The sequence below is a fragment of the Panulirus ornatus genome, chromosome 56, assembly GCF_036320965.1.
Source record: "Panulirus ornatus isolate Po-2019 chromosome 56, ASM3632096v1, whole genome shotgun sequence".
Taxonomy (NCBI): Eukaryota; Metazoa; Arthropoda; class Malacostraca; order Decapoda; family Palinuridae; genus Panulirus; species Panulirus ornatus.
In genome coordinates this window covers 20,730,563-20,744,011 of record NC_092279.1, presented here as the reverse complement: position 1 = coordinate 20,744,011, position 13,449 = coordinate 20,730,563, and the positions used below count along the sequence as shown (strand labels likewise).

At 46.2% G+C, this 13,449-nt stretch overlaps 1 protein-coding gene across 2 annotated transcripts in view; it reads left to right on the top strand.

The window, feature by feature from the left end:
* LOC139765992 (uncharacterized) overlaps positions 1-12,040 on the top strand; it is a 237,221-nt gene extending 225,181 nt beyond the window's left edge. The window contains exons 7-9 of one of the 2 annotated variants that reach the window (XM_071694029.1): positions 9,043-9,150; positions 10,170-10,418; positions 11,817-12,040. In XM_071694029.1, the coding sequence (XP_071550130.1) occupies positions 9,043-9,150; positions 10,170-10,418; positions 11,817-12,032 (573 nt within the window). In that variant the 3' untranslated portion in view covers positions 12,033-12,040. Of the gene's footprint in view, positions 1-9,042; positions 9,151-10,166; positions 10,419-11,816 lie in introns of both variants that reach the window. The other variant, XM_071694028.1, reaches the window with a different exon arrangement.
* Positions 12,041-13,449: the final 1,409 nt, after the last annotated feature.

The window sequence follows — 13,449 nt, the reverse complement described above, 5'->3', positions numbered from 1 at the left end:
GGAAGTAGACGAGGGTGAAGAGATGTGACAGATGTGTATATTTTAGGAGTACAATGCAAGAAGAGAATCGGATAAGATGATCTGAATAAGCAGATTTGTTGACGTGGTTACTTGAATAAGTGAACAAATTCGTCTCTTCGAATCAGCTGACTTATATTTCTCTCTTGCGTCTCCCCTGATGATGTGATTATTACACGAAAGTGCACTTGGGAACTTATCGTGTTTCATTTTCCCAGTGGACTCATAGGAATATATATATATATATATATATATATATATATATATATATATATATATATATATATATATAAACACGTGTATGTGAGACTTCTACATACGTAATTTAGTGCAAAGTAGATAGCCTCGTCTTCATGCTTGAGGTGCCTGAGGAGGTGGATCCACGCCTGCTAATGGGAAATACATATATTTCTTCGTAAAAGAAAAAACACACCACCCCGCTCGTTAACGAGGGTGTGGGTCTCAGCTCTCGCTAATTATATCAGGTTCTCGAGGGTGGTGTCAGGAGGGGAGCCGCGGGCTGGCTAGGAAAGGACAAGACAGACAGGCTGGCTGAACTGCGCCACACGAAGGGACTGCGTGCGATTAACGCCGAATCTAGCTGGATGCGTATCGCGGAAGATCCAGGTGACGGGTGAGACGTATTCTCTCTCTCTCTCTCTCTCTCTCTCTCTCTCTCTCTCTCTCTCTCTCTCTCTCTCTCTCTCTCTCTCTCTCTCTCTCTCCCCGTCTCAGCGGAGCACCTTCGTCTTAGGTTAGGCTGTGTCCCGTTTATCATCATGCTGGGGCACACGTCGCTGCTCACACCTCATCCATTCCCCAACACATGGATGACCTTCAGGGAATATAATGTGTTGACAAGTCCCACGTTCGGATCAGGCTGTCGCTTGGGAGCTAATGAGGCGGTCCTTGAATTGGAGTCAAGAATGGTTGAAAACAATATATATATATATATATATATATATATATATATATATATATATATATATATCCCTGGGGATAGGGGAGAAAAAATGCTTCCCACGTATTCCCTGCGTGTCGTAGAAGGCGACTAAAAGGGAAGGGAGCGGGGGACTGGAAATCCTCAACTCTCGTTTTTTTTTCTTTTTTTTTAATTTTCCAAAAGAAGGAACAGAGAAGTGGGCCAGGTGAGGATATTCCCTCAAAGGCCCAGGCCTCTGTTCTTAACGCTACCTCGCTAACGCGGGAAATGGCAAATTATATATATATATATATATATATATATATATATATATATATATATATATATATATATATATATATATTTTTTTTTTTTTTCATACTATTCGCCATTTCCCGCGATAGCGAGGTAGCGTTAAGAACAGAGGACTGGGCCTTTGAGGGAATTTCCTCACCTGGCCCTCTTCTCTGTTCCTTCTTTTGGAAAATTAAAAAAAAAAAACGAGAGGGGAGGATTTCCAGCCCCCCGCTGGTAAAGTGTGTGGAAGAAAAAAGTTAAGAGTAAATGTGAATAAGAGCAAGGTTATTAGGTACAGTAGGGTTGAGGGTCAAGTCAATTGGGAGGTGAGTTTGAATGGAGAAAAACTGGAGGAAGTGAAGTGTTTTAGATATCTGGGAGTGGATCTGGCAGCGGATGGAACCATGGAAGCGGAAGTGGATCATAGGGTGGGGGAGGGGGCGAAAATTCTGGGGGCCTTGAAGAATGTGTGGAAGTCGAGAACATTATCTCGGAAAGCAAAAATGGGTATGTTTGAAGGAATAGTGGTTCCAACAATGTTGTATGGTTGCGAGGCGTGGGCTATGGATAGAGTTGTGCGCAGGAGGATGGATGTGCTGGAAATGATGTTTGAGGACAATGTGTGGTGTGAGGTGGTTTGATCGAGTGAGTAACGTAAGGGTAAGAGAGATGTGTGGAAATAAAAAGAGCGTGGTTGAGAGAGCAGAGGAGGGTGTTTTGAAGTGGTTTGGGCACATGGAGAGAATGAGTGAGGAAAGATTGACCAAGAGGATATATGTGTCGGAGGTGGAGGGAACGAGGAGAAGAGGGAGACCAAATTGGAGGTGGAAAGATGGAGTGAAAAAGATTTTTATGTGATCGGGGCCTGAACATGCAGGAGGGTGAAAGGAGGGCAAGGAATAGAGTGAATTGGAGCGATGTGGTATACCGGGGTTGACGTGCTGTCAGTGGATTGAATCAAGGCATGTGAAGCGTCTGGGGTAAACCATGGAAAGCTGTGTAGGTATGTATATTTGCGTGTGTGGACGTATGTATATACATGTGTATGGGGGTGGGTTGGGCCATTTCTTTCGTCTGTTTCCTTGCGCTACCTCGCAAACGCGGGAGACAGCGACAAAGTATAATAAAAAAATAAAAAAAAATATATATATATATATTCACTAACTATCGCTAGAGATAAGGAGGCTCAGAGGTTAAAAGTTTTCATTTGTTTTCATGATCCTTCATAAATACGTACGATCGAATCCCCTGTAGGTACTATACAGAGTCCTCTTCCATTGTAGGAGCATGAAGGTTACGGCCCTCTTTGCGCGCGAGGGTCCGATCCTTTTAGTGGGATGGGGAGGATAGATGGATTGGCGGTCTTTGACCTGCCACTTTAAAAAAAGGTCAAAGTCAGAGGTTCATGCACCATCTGAAGATGAGGTCATACCCCAAGCGTCATACCGTCGTGGTCAAGGAGTAAGGGATCAAACAAGAGAGTTACGTGACGCATACCTGCATGAAGATAAGGAGTGATAACCTTTTGTAGTTTAATCAGTATTGACCCCGGGCGACGGAATTTATTGATAAAGGTCGAGGAATTCTTCCAGGAATTATCCTTCGTCACCTAGTCGTAAATTCGCGCGATATCTTCGCTCTGGATCCCGATATTGTGGCTGTAGATCCCGTTTTCGTGGTTTTGGATCCTGATATCTTGGCTCTAGACCCCAATATCTTGGTTTTGGGTCCCGATATCGTGCTTCTGGATCCCGATATCATGGTTCTGGATCCCGATATCGTGGTTTTGGTTCCTGATATCGTGGTTCTAGGCCCCGATATCGTGGTTTTTGGATCCGTCATCGCTCTCGATCCTTCATGTAAGCCATCAAAGTTTACCATAAGACATATAGACATCCACTTACTGTAATCTTTCCTTCCCAGTTTTAGGACGTAATAGTCCCCCCCCCCCCCCCTCGCCCTTAACAGCTGCTTGATAACAGATATTTAACAAGTGTTTTTAAGTGAGCATGTGTGTGTGTGTGTGTGTGTGTGTGTGTGTGTGTGTGTGTGTGTGTGTGTGTGTGTGTTGAACAGCCGTGAAGGCAGGACGTGGCAGGGCGCTACATGTTACCTCCTCTTTGTCTTCCCGGGGATAGTCGAGTACACACGAGGCGTGGGGTCCATGGCGGCAAGGGTACTGAGGCCTCTTGCTCTTGCTGGCTCCAGGAGGGGCTCCCTCTGTCCTGGAGTGGGAAGATCCTGGAGGTGGAGAACAGACTCCAGGTAGCCATGCCCTGGACCTGAGAGTTTCTATCCACTCCTCTTCCTCTTCCTCCTCCTCCTCTCCTCGTAGAGGGGGATGGAAATACCTCCTGGAGGCTCAAGAGGTAGAGGCCCCCCGCGGGCGGCCCCTCCCCTTACTCGGGTCGCGGCGTTCCAGGAGGTGGAAGCCTCGGTAGATGGAAGCTCAACCCTCCTTCAGGATTTTTATGGTTCCGGGAAGGAGAAGCGCAAGAGATGGAGGCTTGGATCTGGAGGTTCCAGGGAAGGTAGAGGTGCTGGAGTCTGAAGTGAGGAGCATGATCGTACGTTGGACTTCCTGCTGGAACTTGTGTGTGCTGCCTGGCTCTTCCGGCGCCTCTCGCTCTCACTGCGCAACAAGCCGCACTCGTTTCCTCCTTCAGCCCCTCCTCCGTGTCAGCGTACTGCACGTCGCTCTCTCTCTCTCTCTCTCTCTCTCTCTCTCTCTCTCTCTCTCTCTCTCTCTCTCTCTCTCTCTCTCTCTCTCTCAGCTACGGTGCGCTGCCTGACCTCCTGCAGAATACATATCCGGTCTGGCTTCCCTACACTTCGTCATTACCTCTGCGGGTCGGCCTTCGTCCCGCTCTCGACGCTGCTCCAGCACTGCAAACCCTCAACAACAACAACCACCTCTTCCTCTTCCTCTTCCTCCTCCTCCTCCTCCTCCTCCTCCTCCTCCTCCTCCTCCTCCTTCAGGAGCGGGAGGGAGGGAGGAGGAGGGGGAGGCTGCTGGCTGCCAACAACACCTCCTCCCTCCCTTCGTTCCCTTCCCGCCATCTGATCTTCGTCTGCCTTGGTGGTGGTGCTTTACGCCACCCCACACACACACACTCGCCTCATCTGCCACACCAGCTACGAAGTCTATACATCTCCTTTGGTTCCATCAATTAATGATAACTTTTATTCGTGTGTTGCAAGTCCGCACAGTGTTGTGAGCCTGCCTTTGATAAAGGAAGTCTGTCGGAGGCCTGCTCCCAGAGGCCATGAGAAAGGCTAACCCACTCAAAAGCCCACAGTGGGCCGAAGACCCACAGGACTGGCCCAACAGTGTGGGCTCTGTCTGTCCATCGCTCTGGGCATACGGCCCCGCGCGTCACGTCGCTATTGCTCAAATTACACGTGGAGTTTGCCGTGCTTGAAGCTCAATGCACGAGAGGTTTTTGTTCGCTGGGCTGTGTCGAGTGCTCACACTAAGGCATGCGCTGGGTTGATAACTGTAAAGAAACCCCTATTTTTTTTTTTTTCTAATAACCTTTCACTACAGAGAAGCAGTTTGTCATGTCGTAAGCACACACTATCTTAAGAGGGACTGGTTGTCGTAAGCTCACAGCACTGTGTCGGAGTTTAGTCGTATAAGCTTGAAGAGTTGGAAGCATCGCTTAGAAACCTATTGTTCTTTCCCAGAATTTCTTCTGCATGTGAGAAATCTATGGAGAGTTTCGACCATTCATTTAATTTAGAAGAGTTTCCCTTATTTTTTCATCCATGTTATGTATTATTATTATTATTATTATTATTATTATTATTATTATTATTATTATTATTATTATTATTATCATTATTATTGTTATTATTATTATTGTTATTATTATTATCAATAATGATAATAATAATAATGATGATAAAGATATTATCATTATTATCTTTATTATTATTATTATTATTATTATTATTATTATTATTATTATTGATGATGATAATGATAGTAAAGAATTATATTATCATTACTATTATTATTATTATTATCATTTTTATTTACGAACGATTGTTTTTTGTTTATTTATTCTTTCACTTATCTTGAGTCATTATTGTGACTTTCGTGGGGTTTTTTTTTTATACATCTGTCGATTGTTGTATGTGTGTGTGTGTCTGTGTGTGTGTGTTTAAGGATTCTTGTAACTGATTCTCATATTATATTCGTTTTGCGTCTCCGGTTTAACCATTCTCACTCATATTTCGTGTCTCCTGTGCGCCTGTCCAGCTCATGCGATTCTTCACTGTCTTTGATGTGATTCTTGCCCATATCTGATGTGATTCTTGGCCAGCTCGAGTGTAATTCTTGACCATCTCCTCCGTGATTCTTGCCCGTGTTTTAGTGTGATTCGTGTTTATTTGTGTGATTCATCACCATTTCTAGCGTGATTCTTACCCCCACCACCAATGTGATTCTTGCTTATATCTAGATTCACTCTTTTTCTCGATTAGAATGTGATTCTCGTACACTTCCAGTGGGATTCTTGACCACTTCTAGTGGGATTCTTGACCACTTCTAGTGGGATTCTTGACTACTTCTAGTGGGATTCTTGACCACTTCTAGTGGGATTCTTGACCACTTCTAGTGGGATTCTTGACCACTTCTAGTGGGATTCTTGACCACTTCTAGTGGGATTCTTGACTACTTCTAGTGGGACTCTTGACCACTTCTAGTGGGATTCTTGACCACTTCTAGTGGGATTCTTGACCACTTCTAGTGGGATTCTTGACCACTTCTAGTGGGATTCTTGACCACTTCCAGTGGGATTCTTGACCACTTCTAGTGGGATTCTTGACCACTTCTAGTGGGATTCTTGACCACTTCTAGTGGGATTCTTGACCACTTCTAGTGGGATTCTTGTCCGGCTTGATTGTGAGTTTATGGTCAACATTAATGTGAATCTTTTGCCCTTCTCAAATCAGAAGCTCTTGTGAATCACTTTCGTCCTGTATGTGATTCTTGCCTGACTCTCGTGTGATTCTTGGAGATCTCGTGTGGGGTCTCTCCCAGGGTTTTAAGGTGATGATTCCCACCTCTGATGTGATTCTTGCCTTTTCGCTCATTATGTGATTCTTGCCACGCTTTTGTGTGTGATTCTTTTCCACCTCCGGTGTGAGTTCTGCTCGGTTGATGTGATTCTTCCCCGTTCAGTGTGACTCTTAGCCATCTCTAGTGTGATTCTCGTCCATCGTTAGTGAGAGAATCATCGCCCACTCAAATTGTTGACTGGCCCATGTCATGTGATTCTCGTCCATTTCTCCGATGATTCCTGCCTATCTCTTGCGCGATACTTGCATGTCTTTGATGTGATTCTTAGCCCATCTCGGATGGGGGGGGCATGATTCTTCTCCATCACCCATCGTGATGCCTGACCAAGTCTAATGTGATTCTTACCCATCACTGATATGAAGTTTGCCCAGCATTAGTGTGATGATTCTTACCCATCACTGATATGAAGTTTGCCCAGCTTTAGTGTGATGATTCTTACCCATCACTGATATGAAGTTTGCCCAGCTTTAGTGTGATGATTCTTACCCATCACTGATATGAAGTTTGCCCAGCTTTAGTGTGATGATTCTTACCATATCTAGTGTGAATTTTTCCAGTCATTGTGATTGGTGCCCGTCCTTTGTGATTCTTACCTCCTTGTCTCTATCATGTGATTCTTGTCCCATTCCAAGCATGAATCGTCTCGTTCCTCTTCTCATTCTTGCCCGATTCTTGCCCGTTTGGTTGGTGAATATTCATGTTATTATCTCTTGTGATTCTTGTCCCTCTTACGTGATTCTTCCCCATGTCTCGTGTGATTCTCGCTGGTTTTTGATGTGATTCTTTCGTGGCCCGTATCTCGTGTGTGTTGTGATTCTTGATTGTGATTCTCGGTCGTCTCAAGTGTACTCTATACCCACCACTTGTGTGATTCTTGCCCACCTCCTGTGTGAGTCTTGCCCACTTCCAGTGTGAGTCTTGCCCACTTCCAGTGTGATTCTTGCCCACCTCCAGTGTGATTCCTGCCCACCTCCAGTGTGATTCCTGCCCACCTCCAGTGTGATTCTTGCCCACCTCTAGTGTGAGTCTTGCCCACTTCCAGTGTGATTCTTGCCCACTTCCAGTGTGATTCTTGCCCACCTCCAGTGTGATTCCTGCCCACCTCCATTGTGATTCCTGCCCACCTCCAGTGTGATTCTTGCCTACCCCTGATGTGATTCTTGTCCACCCTTGGTGTGCTTTATGCTCATTTCGACTGATTCTTGTCCATCTGTAATGTGATTCTTGCCACCTCACTGGTGTGATTCTTGCTCATCTCCGAAGTGAATCTTGCCCATGCCTCTAAATATGTGATTCTCACCGTATATCAGTGTGATTCTTGCCCTATTTTCGTGTGATTCTCGCCCTATTTTAGCGTGATATTTGCCCTATTTTAGTGTGATTCTTGCCCTATTTTCGTGTGATTCTCGCCCTATTTTAGTGTGATTCTTGCCCTATTTTCGTGTGATTCTTGCCCTATTTTAGTGTGATTCTCGCCCCGTTTTTGTGTGATTCTTGCCCTATTTTGGTGTGATTCTTCCTCTATTTCAGGGTGATTCTTCCCCTATTTTAGTGTGATTCTTCCCCTATTTAAGAGTGATTCTTCCCCTATTTTAGTGTGATTCTTGCCCACCCCTGCTGTGTACAGGGGCAATTGACGGGACGCTTCTGGTGAGCGTGTTTGCCGCCTTATGCCTGCCTGTCACATTTCCACTCGCTTGTCCCGTCCATCTGTCTGTCCAGGCCATCTGTCTATCCCGTCCATCTGTCTAGCCTATCCTTTCGTCTTTCCCGTCAATTTGTTCGTTTTGTTCATTTGTTCATATCCTATCCAACAGTCTATCCCGTCCATCTGTCTATTGTATCCATTTGTCTATCCCGTCCATCTGTCTATTACATCTATTTGTCTATCCCGTCCATCTGTCTATTACATCCATATGTCTATCCCGTCCACTTGTCTATCTGTCTCTCCCGTTTCACTTGTCTGTCTGGTTCTCTGTCTGTCTATCCCATCCAACCGTCTATCCCAGCCATTCGTCTATCCCGCTCCATCTGTCCACGCCATCCTTGCGTCTGCCACGTCCGTTTTGTCTGTCTCGACCGTCTGTCTGTCCCGTCCACCTGTCTATACCGTCCATAACAATCTTAGCCCGCTTACCAGCTGCACACACCCTTCTGTCACGCTCAGACGGCTTCACTGAACACACACCCCCCCCCCCCCCTCCTTTTACGGCACGTCGGTACGTCCTTTGAGCACGAACGGCACGCGCCCTAGGGAGACCATACCCGTGGGTCGTACCGTCGTACGCAAGCCGCGCTCAAGGGTCGTACCGTCGTGTTTATAAAGATCTATATCAAAATGTCTATATAGCATTATCATGATATACTCTAAAAGTGTCCACACACCATGGTACAATACTTAAGCCACGTCTAAAGTAACTTCTTATACGCACTTTACCATCACGACCACCTCCCCTGTGACCTGCACTTAACAAGAATGCTTAAGTAGAAGTAGAAGTCAGCTGTCACAGGACAGCTAGTCTGGTAGGCATAGTGTTAAGTAAAATTATATATATATATATATATATATATATATATATATATATATATATATATATATATATGTATATGTATATGTATATATATATATATATATATATATATATATATATATATATATATATATATATATATATATGGGTGAGGCTGAGTGTGTGTGTGTGTGTGTTTGTCTCCACAGTTGCAGAGTAAGCTGGGTCGCGTCCAGTCGGAGCTACAGCAGGTGACGCAGCAGTACGAGGCGCACCTGAAGGCCGCCCTGGCTGAGCGACGCAACCTCCACCTCCAGGTAGGTCCTCAGCCTCCTCCTCCTCCTCCAGGTAGGTCATCCTCCTCCTCCTCCTCCTCCCTCAGGTAGGTCAACCTCCTCCTCTTGCTCCAGGTAGGTCAGCCTCCTCCTCCCCCTCCTCTTTCTCCTTCTTCAGGTAGGTAAACCTCCTCCTCCAGGTAGGTCAACCTCCTCCTCCTCCTTCTCCTCCTCCAGTTAGATCAACCTCCTCCTCCTCCCTCAGGTAGGTGAACCTCCTCCCCCTCCTCCTTCAGTTAGGTAAATCTCCTCCTTCTCCTTCAAGTAGGTGAACCTCCTCCTCCTTCTTGAATTAAGTCAACCTCCTCGTCCTCCTTCAGGTAAGTCAACCTCCTCCTCCTTCTTCAGTTAGGTAATCCTCCTCCTCCTCCTCCTCCTCTAAGTAGGTAAAGCCTTACCTTTCCTCCCCTCGACTTCTATTAACCATCATCATATAAGTAAACTCTCACACCTGTGTTCACTTTACACAAAGAACGTATGTCAAAAGTATTTTTGCACGCCTTTTGTATATTATTTAAAAAAAAAAAAGTAGAAATATGAATAACATTTCTGTACTCATTCTCACATTTTAATGTAAAGTTTAGAAGTACTCAACAAAAAAACACCGTAAATTAAGTCTGTATGTTTGATACACTTACACGAACGAGGGAGCTTCTCCCACCCACCTCCTCCCTGTTTTTTTTTTTGACAGTATTGCCATAGTGGTGTGACAGACACACCCCTTCTTCAGACGTGAGCGTCAGCGTGTCTGACGGACGATATATCATCTCCCTGGTCCCTTGTTACCCCTGTACCGTGCCCCTGTACCCGCTCCTGACGTACACCACACATACTCTCTCTCTCTCTCTCTCTCTCTCTCTCTCTCTCTCTCTCTCTCTCTCTCTCTCTCTCTCTCTCTCTCTCTCTCTCTCTCTCTCACACACACACACAGGGGTAGAGTAGAGAGGTTCGAATCCTGCTTCTGTACCCATGAATGTAGCGTCTCCCTCCCCCGTCAGCAGGAGAGCGAGGGTGAGGCAGCCGACAGCGACGAGGCGTCGAGTGGGACGTCCTCCGAGGCGGCGCTCCTAAGCAGGAGCTGCAGCAGCGCGTCGGTGGGGCGAGGGGCGCGGTCCTCCAGCAGCAGGCATGACCTGGCCACCAGGGTCCAGAACCTGAAGGACGAGTTCACCGACCTCCTGACGGAGATACGACGGAGGAAGAGCATCACGGACGGCGGCGGCACCGTGGGCGTCGCCATACAGACGGAGGTCAGAGGATGGACGGTGGGAGGGTCGGAATGTGGGAAGGAACAGGGGAGTGAGAGGAAGAGGAAAGCTGGGAGGGAGGAAGAGAAGGATAGGTAAGGAGAGGGAGGGAGGAAGAGAAGGATAGGTAAGGAGAGAGAGGGAGGAAGAGAAGGATAGGTAAGGAGAGGGATGAAGGAAGAGAAGGATATAGATAAGAAGAGGGGGGGGGGGAGGAAGAGAAAGATAGATTAGGAGAGGGAGGGAGGAAGAGAAGGACAGATAAGGAGAGGGAGGGAGGAAGAGAAGGACAGATAAAGAGAGGGAGGGAGGAAGAGAAGGAACAGATAAGGAGAGGGAGGGAGGAAGAGAAGGACAGATAAAGAGAGGGAGGGAGGAAGAGAAGGACAGATAAAGAGAGGGAGTAAGGAAGAGAAGGATAGATAACAGAGGGAGGGAGGAAGGAAGAGATTAGATAAGAATAAGGAGGGAGGAAGGGAACCAGCAGCTGGCCAGTCAGTTGGTGCTTCGCTACATGGGTAAACAGACATATGGTAATCTCATTGAGATGCGAGAGACATCAGATAAAGACGTGTTTTCAAAGTCGTACAGCATATCTTAGAGTGAGGTTTCTGGTGGGAGGTTCAGGTCACTATGGTGGAAAGATAGGCAGTGGGTTGTGACAAGAGGTGAGGGGGGGGGGGGTCAAAACTCTAAAGGTTGTCACATTATGAACCCATTTGGGTTATAAGTTATATAGCAACAGGCTGATGGGGTGACCTGGATAGACCTGAAGCTAGAAATAAAAGGAGAGGGGTAGCAAAGTTGAGGTTCTGAAAGAGTGAAATCCTTGACGAGTTTTAAAGTCACTTGAGAGGTGAACCTAGTCAGCTCAAGGGACAACATAAGGGGAGACTGTCAAGGGATACACGTATTTGAAAATTGGTCACTGATCCTTCTTACCCAGTCATGGAACCGTTTGGGAAGATCGGTTCGCCATGGTGAAGGGTACGTAGGTGTAGCCATAGAGGGGTTCAACGTGATGCACAGAAGACACGAGAGAAGAGTGAGTGAGTGAGTGAGTTCGCCATTGATCAGCGGTGGTGCTAGGCGTGGGAGCTTCTGTATGGGATATACTTTAATAATGGTGGTACAACTTGGGCAGCTCTTGTCTTGGTCGTAGGGTGATATCGCTAGAGTCATAATCGTCAGCTGGGGGTTAAAAAAAAGAAGGAAGACATTTTGAATGATTGCTTTTGTCCTACCAGGTTCAGAGGAGGAGAACTTTTACCTTGCCAAAAAGATTTGATTTTTTCTTTTTCCTTTTAACTGGCGTGTTATTTTTTTGGGTGGCCCCTCGGCTGCAGGAGCCGCTACCACATCCAGTGTGTGGTGCGCCACTCACACCCGCATCCTCCACAGTTCGAGGAGGAGGACGGCGAGATCCGACGACCCCGCAAGAGAGCCCTCTCCACCACCTCCACCTGGTCGTGCAGCTCGGGTCGTGAGGTGTCGTCCTGCATGGCCCGCCCACTCACCACGCCCACCCAGCCTGGACCCTCGCCCACCCAGCCCACCAGGGAACACCCGGCGACCTTCAACCCACCCAGGGCCTTCGTCGTCACCGATATCACATGAAGGACGACCCCCCTCAGTCGGTCGTATGACCAACTGACAGCCAGTCAAGCATATCCTGGACCACAAGACTCATGGAGACGAACTTAGGGTGAAGACCTTCATTTGTGTGAAGGAGACGCGGGAATCTCTTTACCACCTCAAGAGGACATGCCATAAGCTACGAAGAGAAAAACTATGACCGTCAGTAATGATGAGGAGTCTCGACCCATTAAAAGCCTACTGACCAAGAGGATTTACGGCTAGACGTATGTAGATGGATGACTGTCTTGAGGTCAGCATTGGTCCATGCATCGCCCTCATCATTTCCTTACACCGTTGGTGGTGTTTTTGAGTCACAGGTGGCTGTGTTGGTGCATGGTAAAACCAGCGTGACTGCATCACGTGATTTGATTTTTTTTTTTAGGGCTGTAATTACGCAATCGCGTAATGACATATAGATGAATGGCATATAGAAATAGCACTGAAGAATTTAGGTGTGTTCCCCTGTGATATATTCCTTTGTCTTATTTTTTTAAAACAGAGAATTTTATATGTTAATGTTTCCCATTCTGTATTGGTTAGGTCTCGATAAGCACAGAGAAGCAGGTCAGCTTAGACTGGAAGGGATACAGCTCTGACATGTTCATCGAATGCTACCGCCAATTTGTTTGCTTGTGGACGTCAAATAGAGTTCGTGCATTACATTCTCAGAGGATCAGAACAGGAAGCAGTTGCCAGCTGCTGCTGCTGCTTAGACGTTTAAGTAAAGGATGCAACGTTGACAGACACGGTGTAACGACAGGGTTTTGTTTTTTTTTTGGCGAGGGAGGGACCCCGGGGATCAGGTATGAGCAGGTTGCCAATTTGTGATAGCCAACACAACGCAAGTTAATCTGGTGCATAATGTAGACGTTAATCTACCTGATGCTTTCCTGTCTTGTTGAACATTCCTGTGATATCCATAGTGTGTCGGCTGCTCAGGATTCTGCCCTGAGGATTCTCTGTTCCGAAGAATCGGGACAGATGAAGCATATCCCTTGAAAGAGGTGGAAAAGAAAAAGAAAATGAACGTTTTTTTCACAATAAATGAAATCTAGTTTTAAGATCAGATAAACTCTGTCTCACGTCTTATGCTATTCTGGACTTCTTGAATTTCTTTTTCTTTTATGAAACTCATCTTTGGCTAAGTTAACTTCACATCATGTCCAGTTATAATAATACATTTCAAGAAGAATTCTGGTTGATTTTTACAGTACGTTTACCGAAGGTGAGGGTACAGTCCATACTGTACTGTAAGTCACACTTAGGAGAGATGTCGAACAGGAAAGCCTATGAATACAGGATAACACTAAGGTCAGTAAGAAGGACGACCCAGGCTTGAGGCATACAAAGATGTACTGGATGGGTCTAGTAGCCAGGTGAAGCAGAGAGTCTCTGG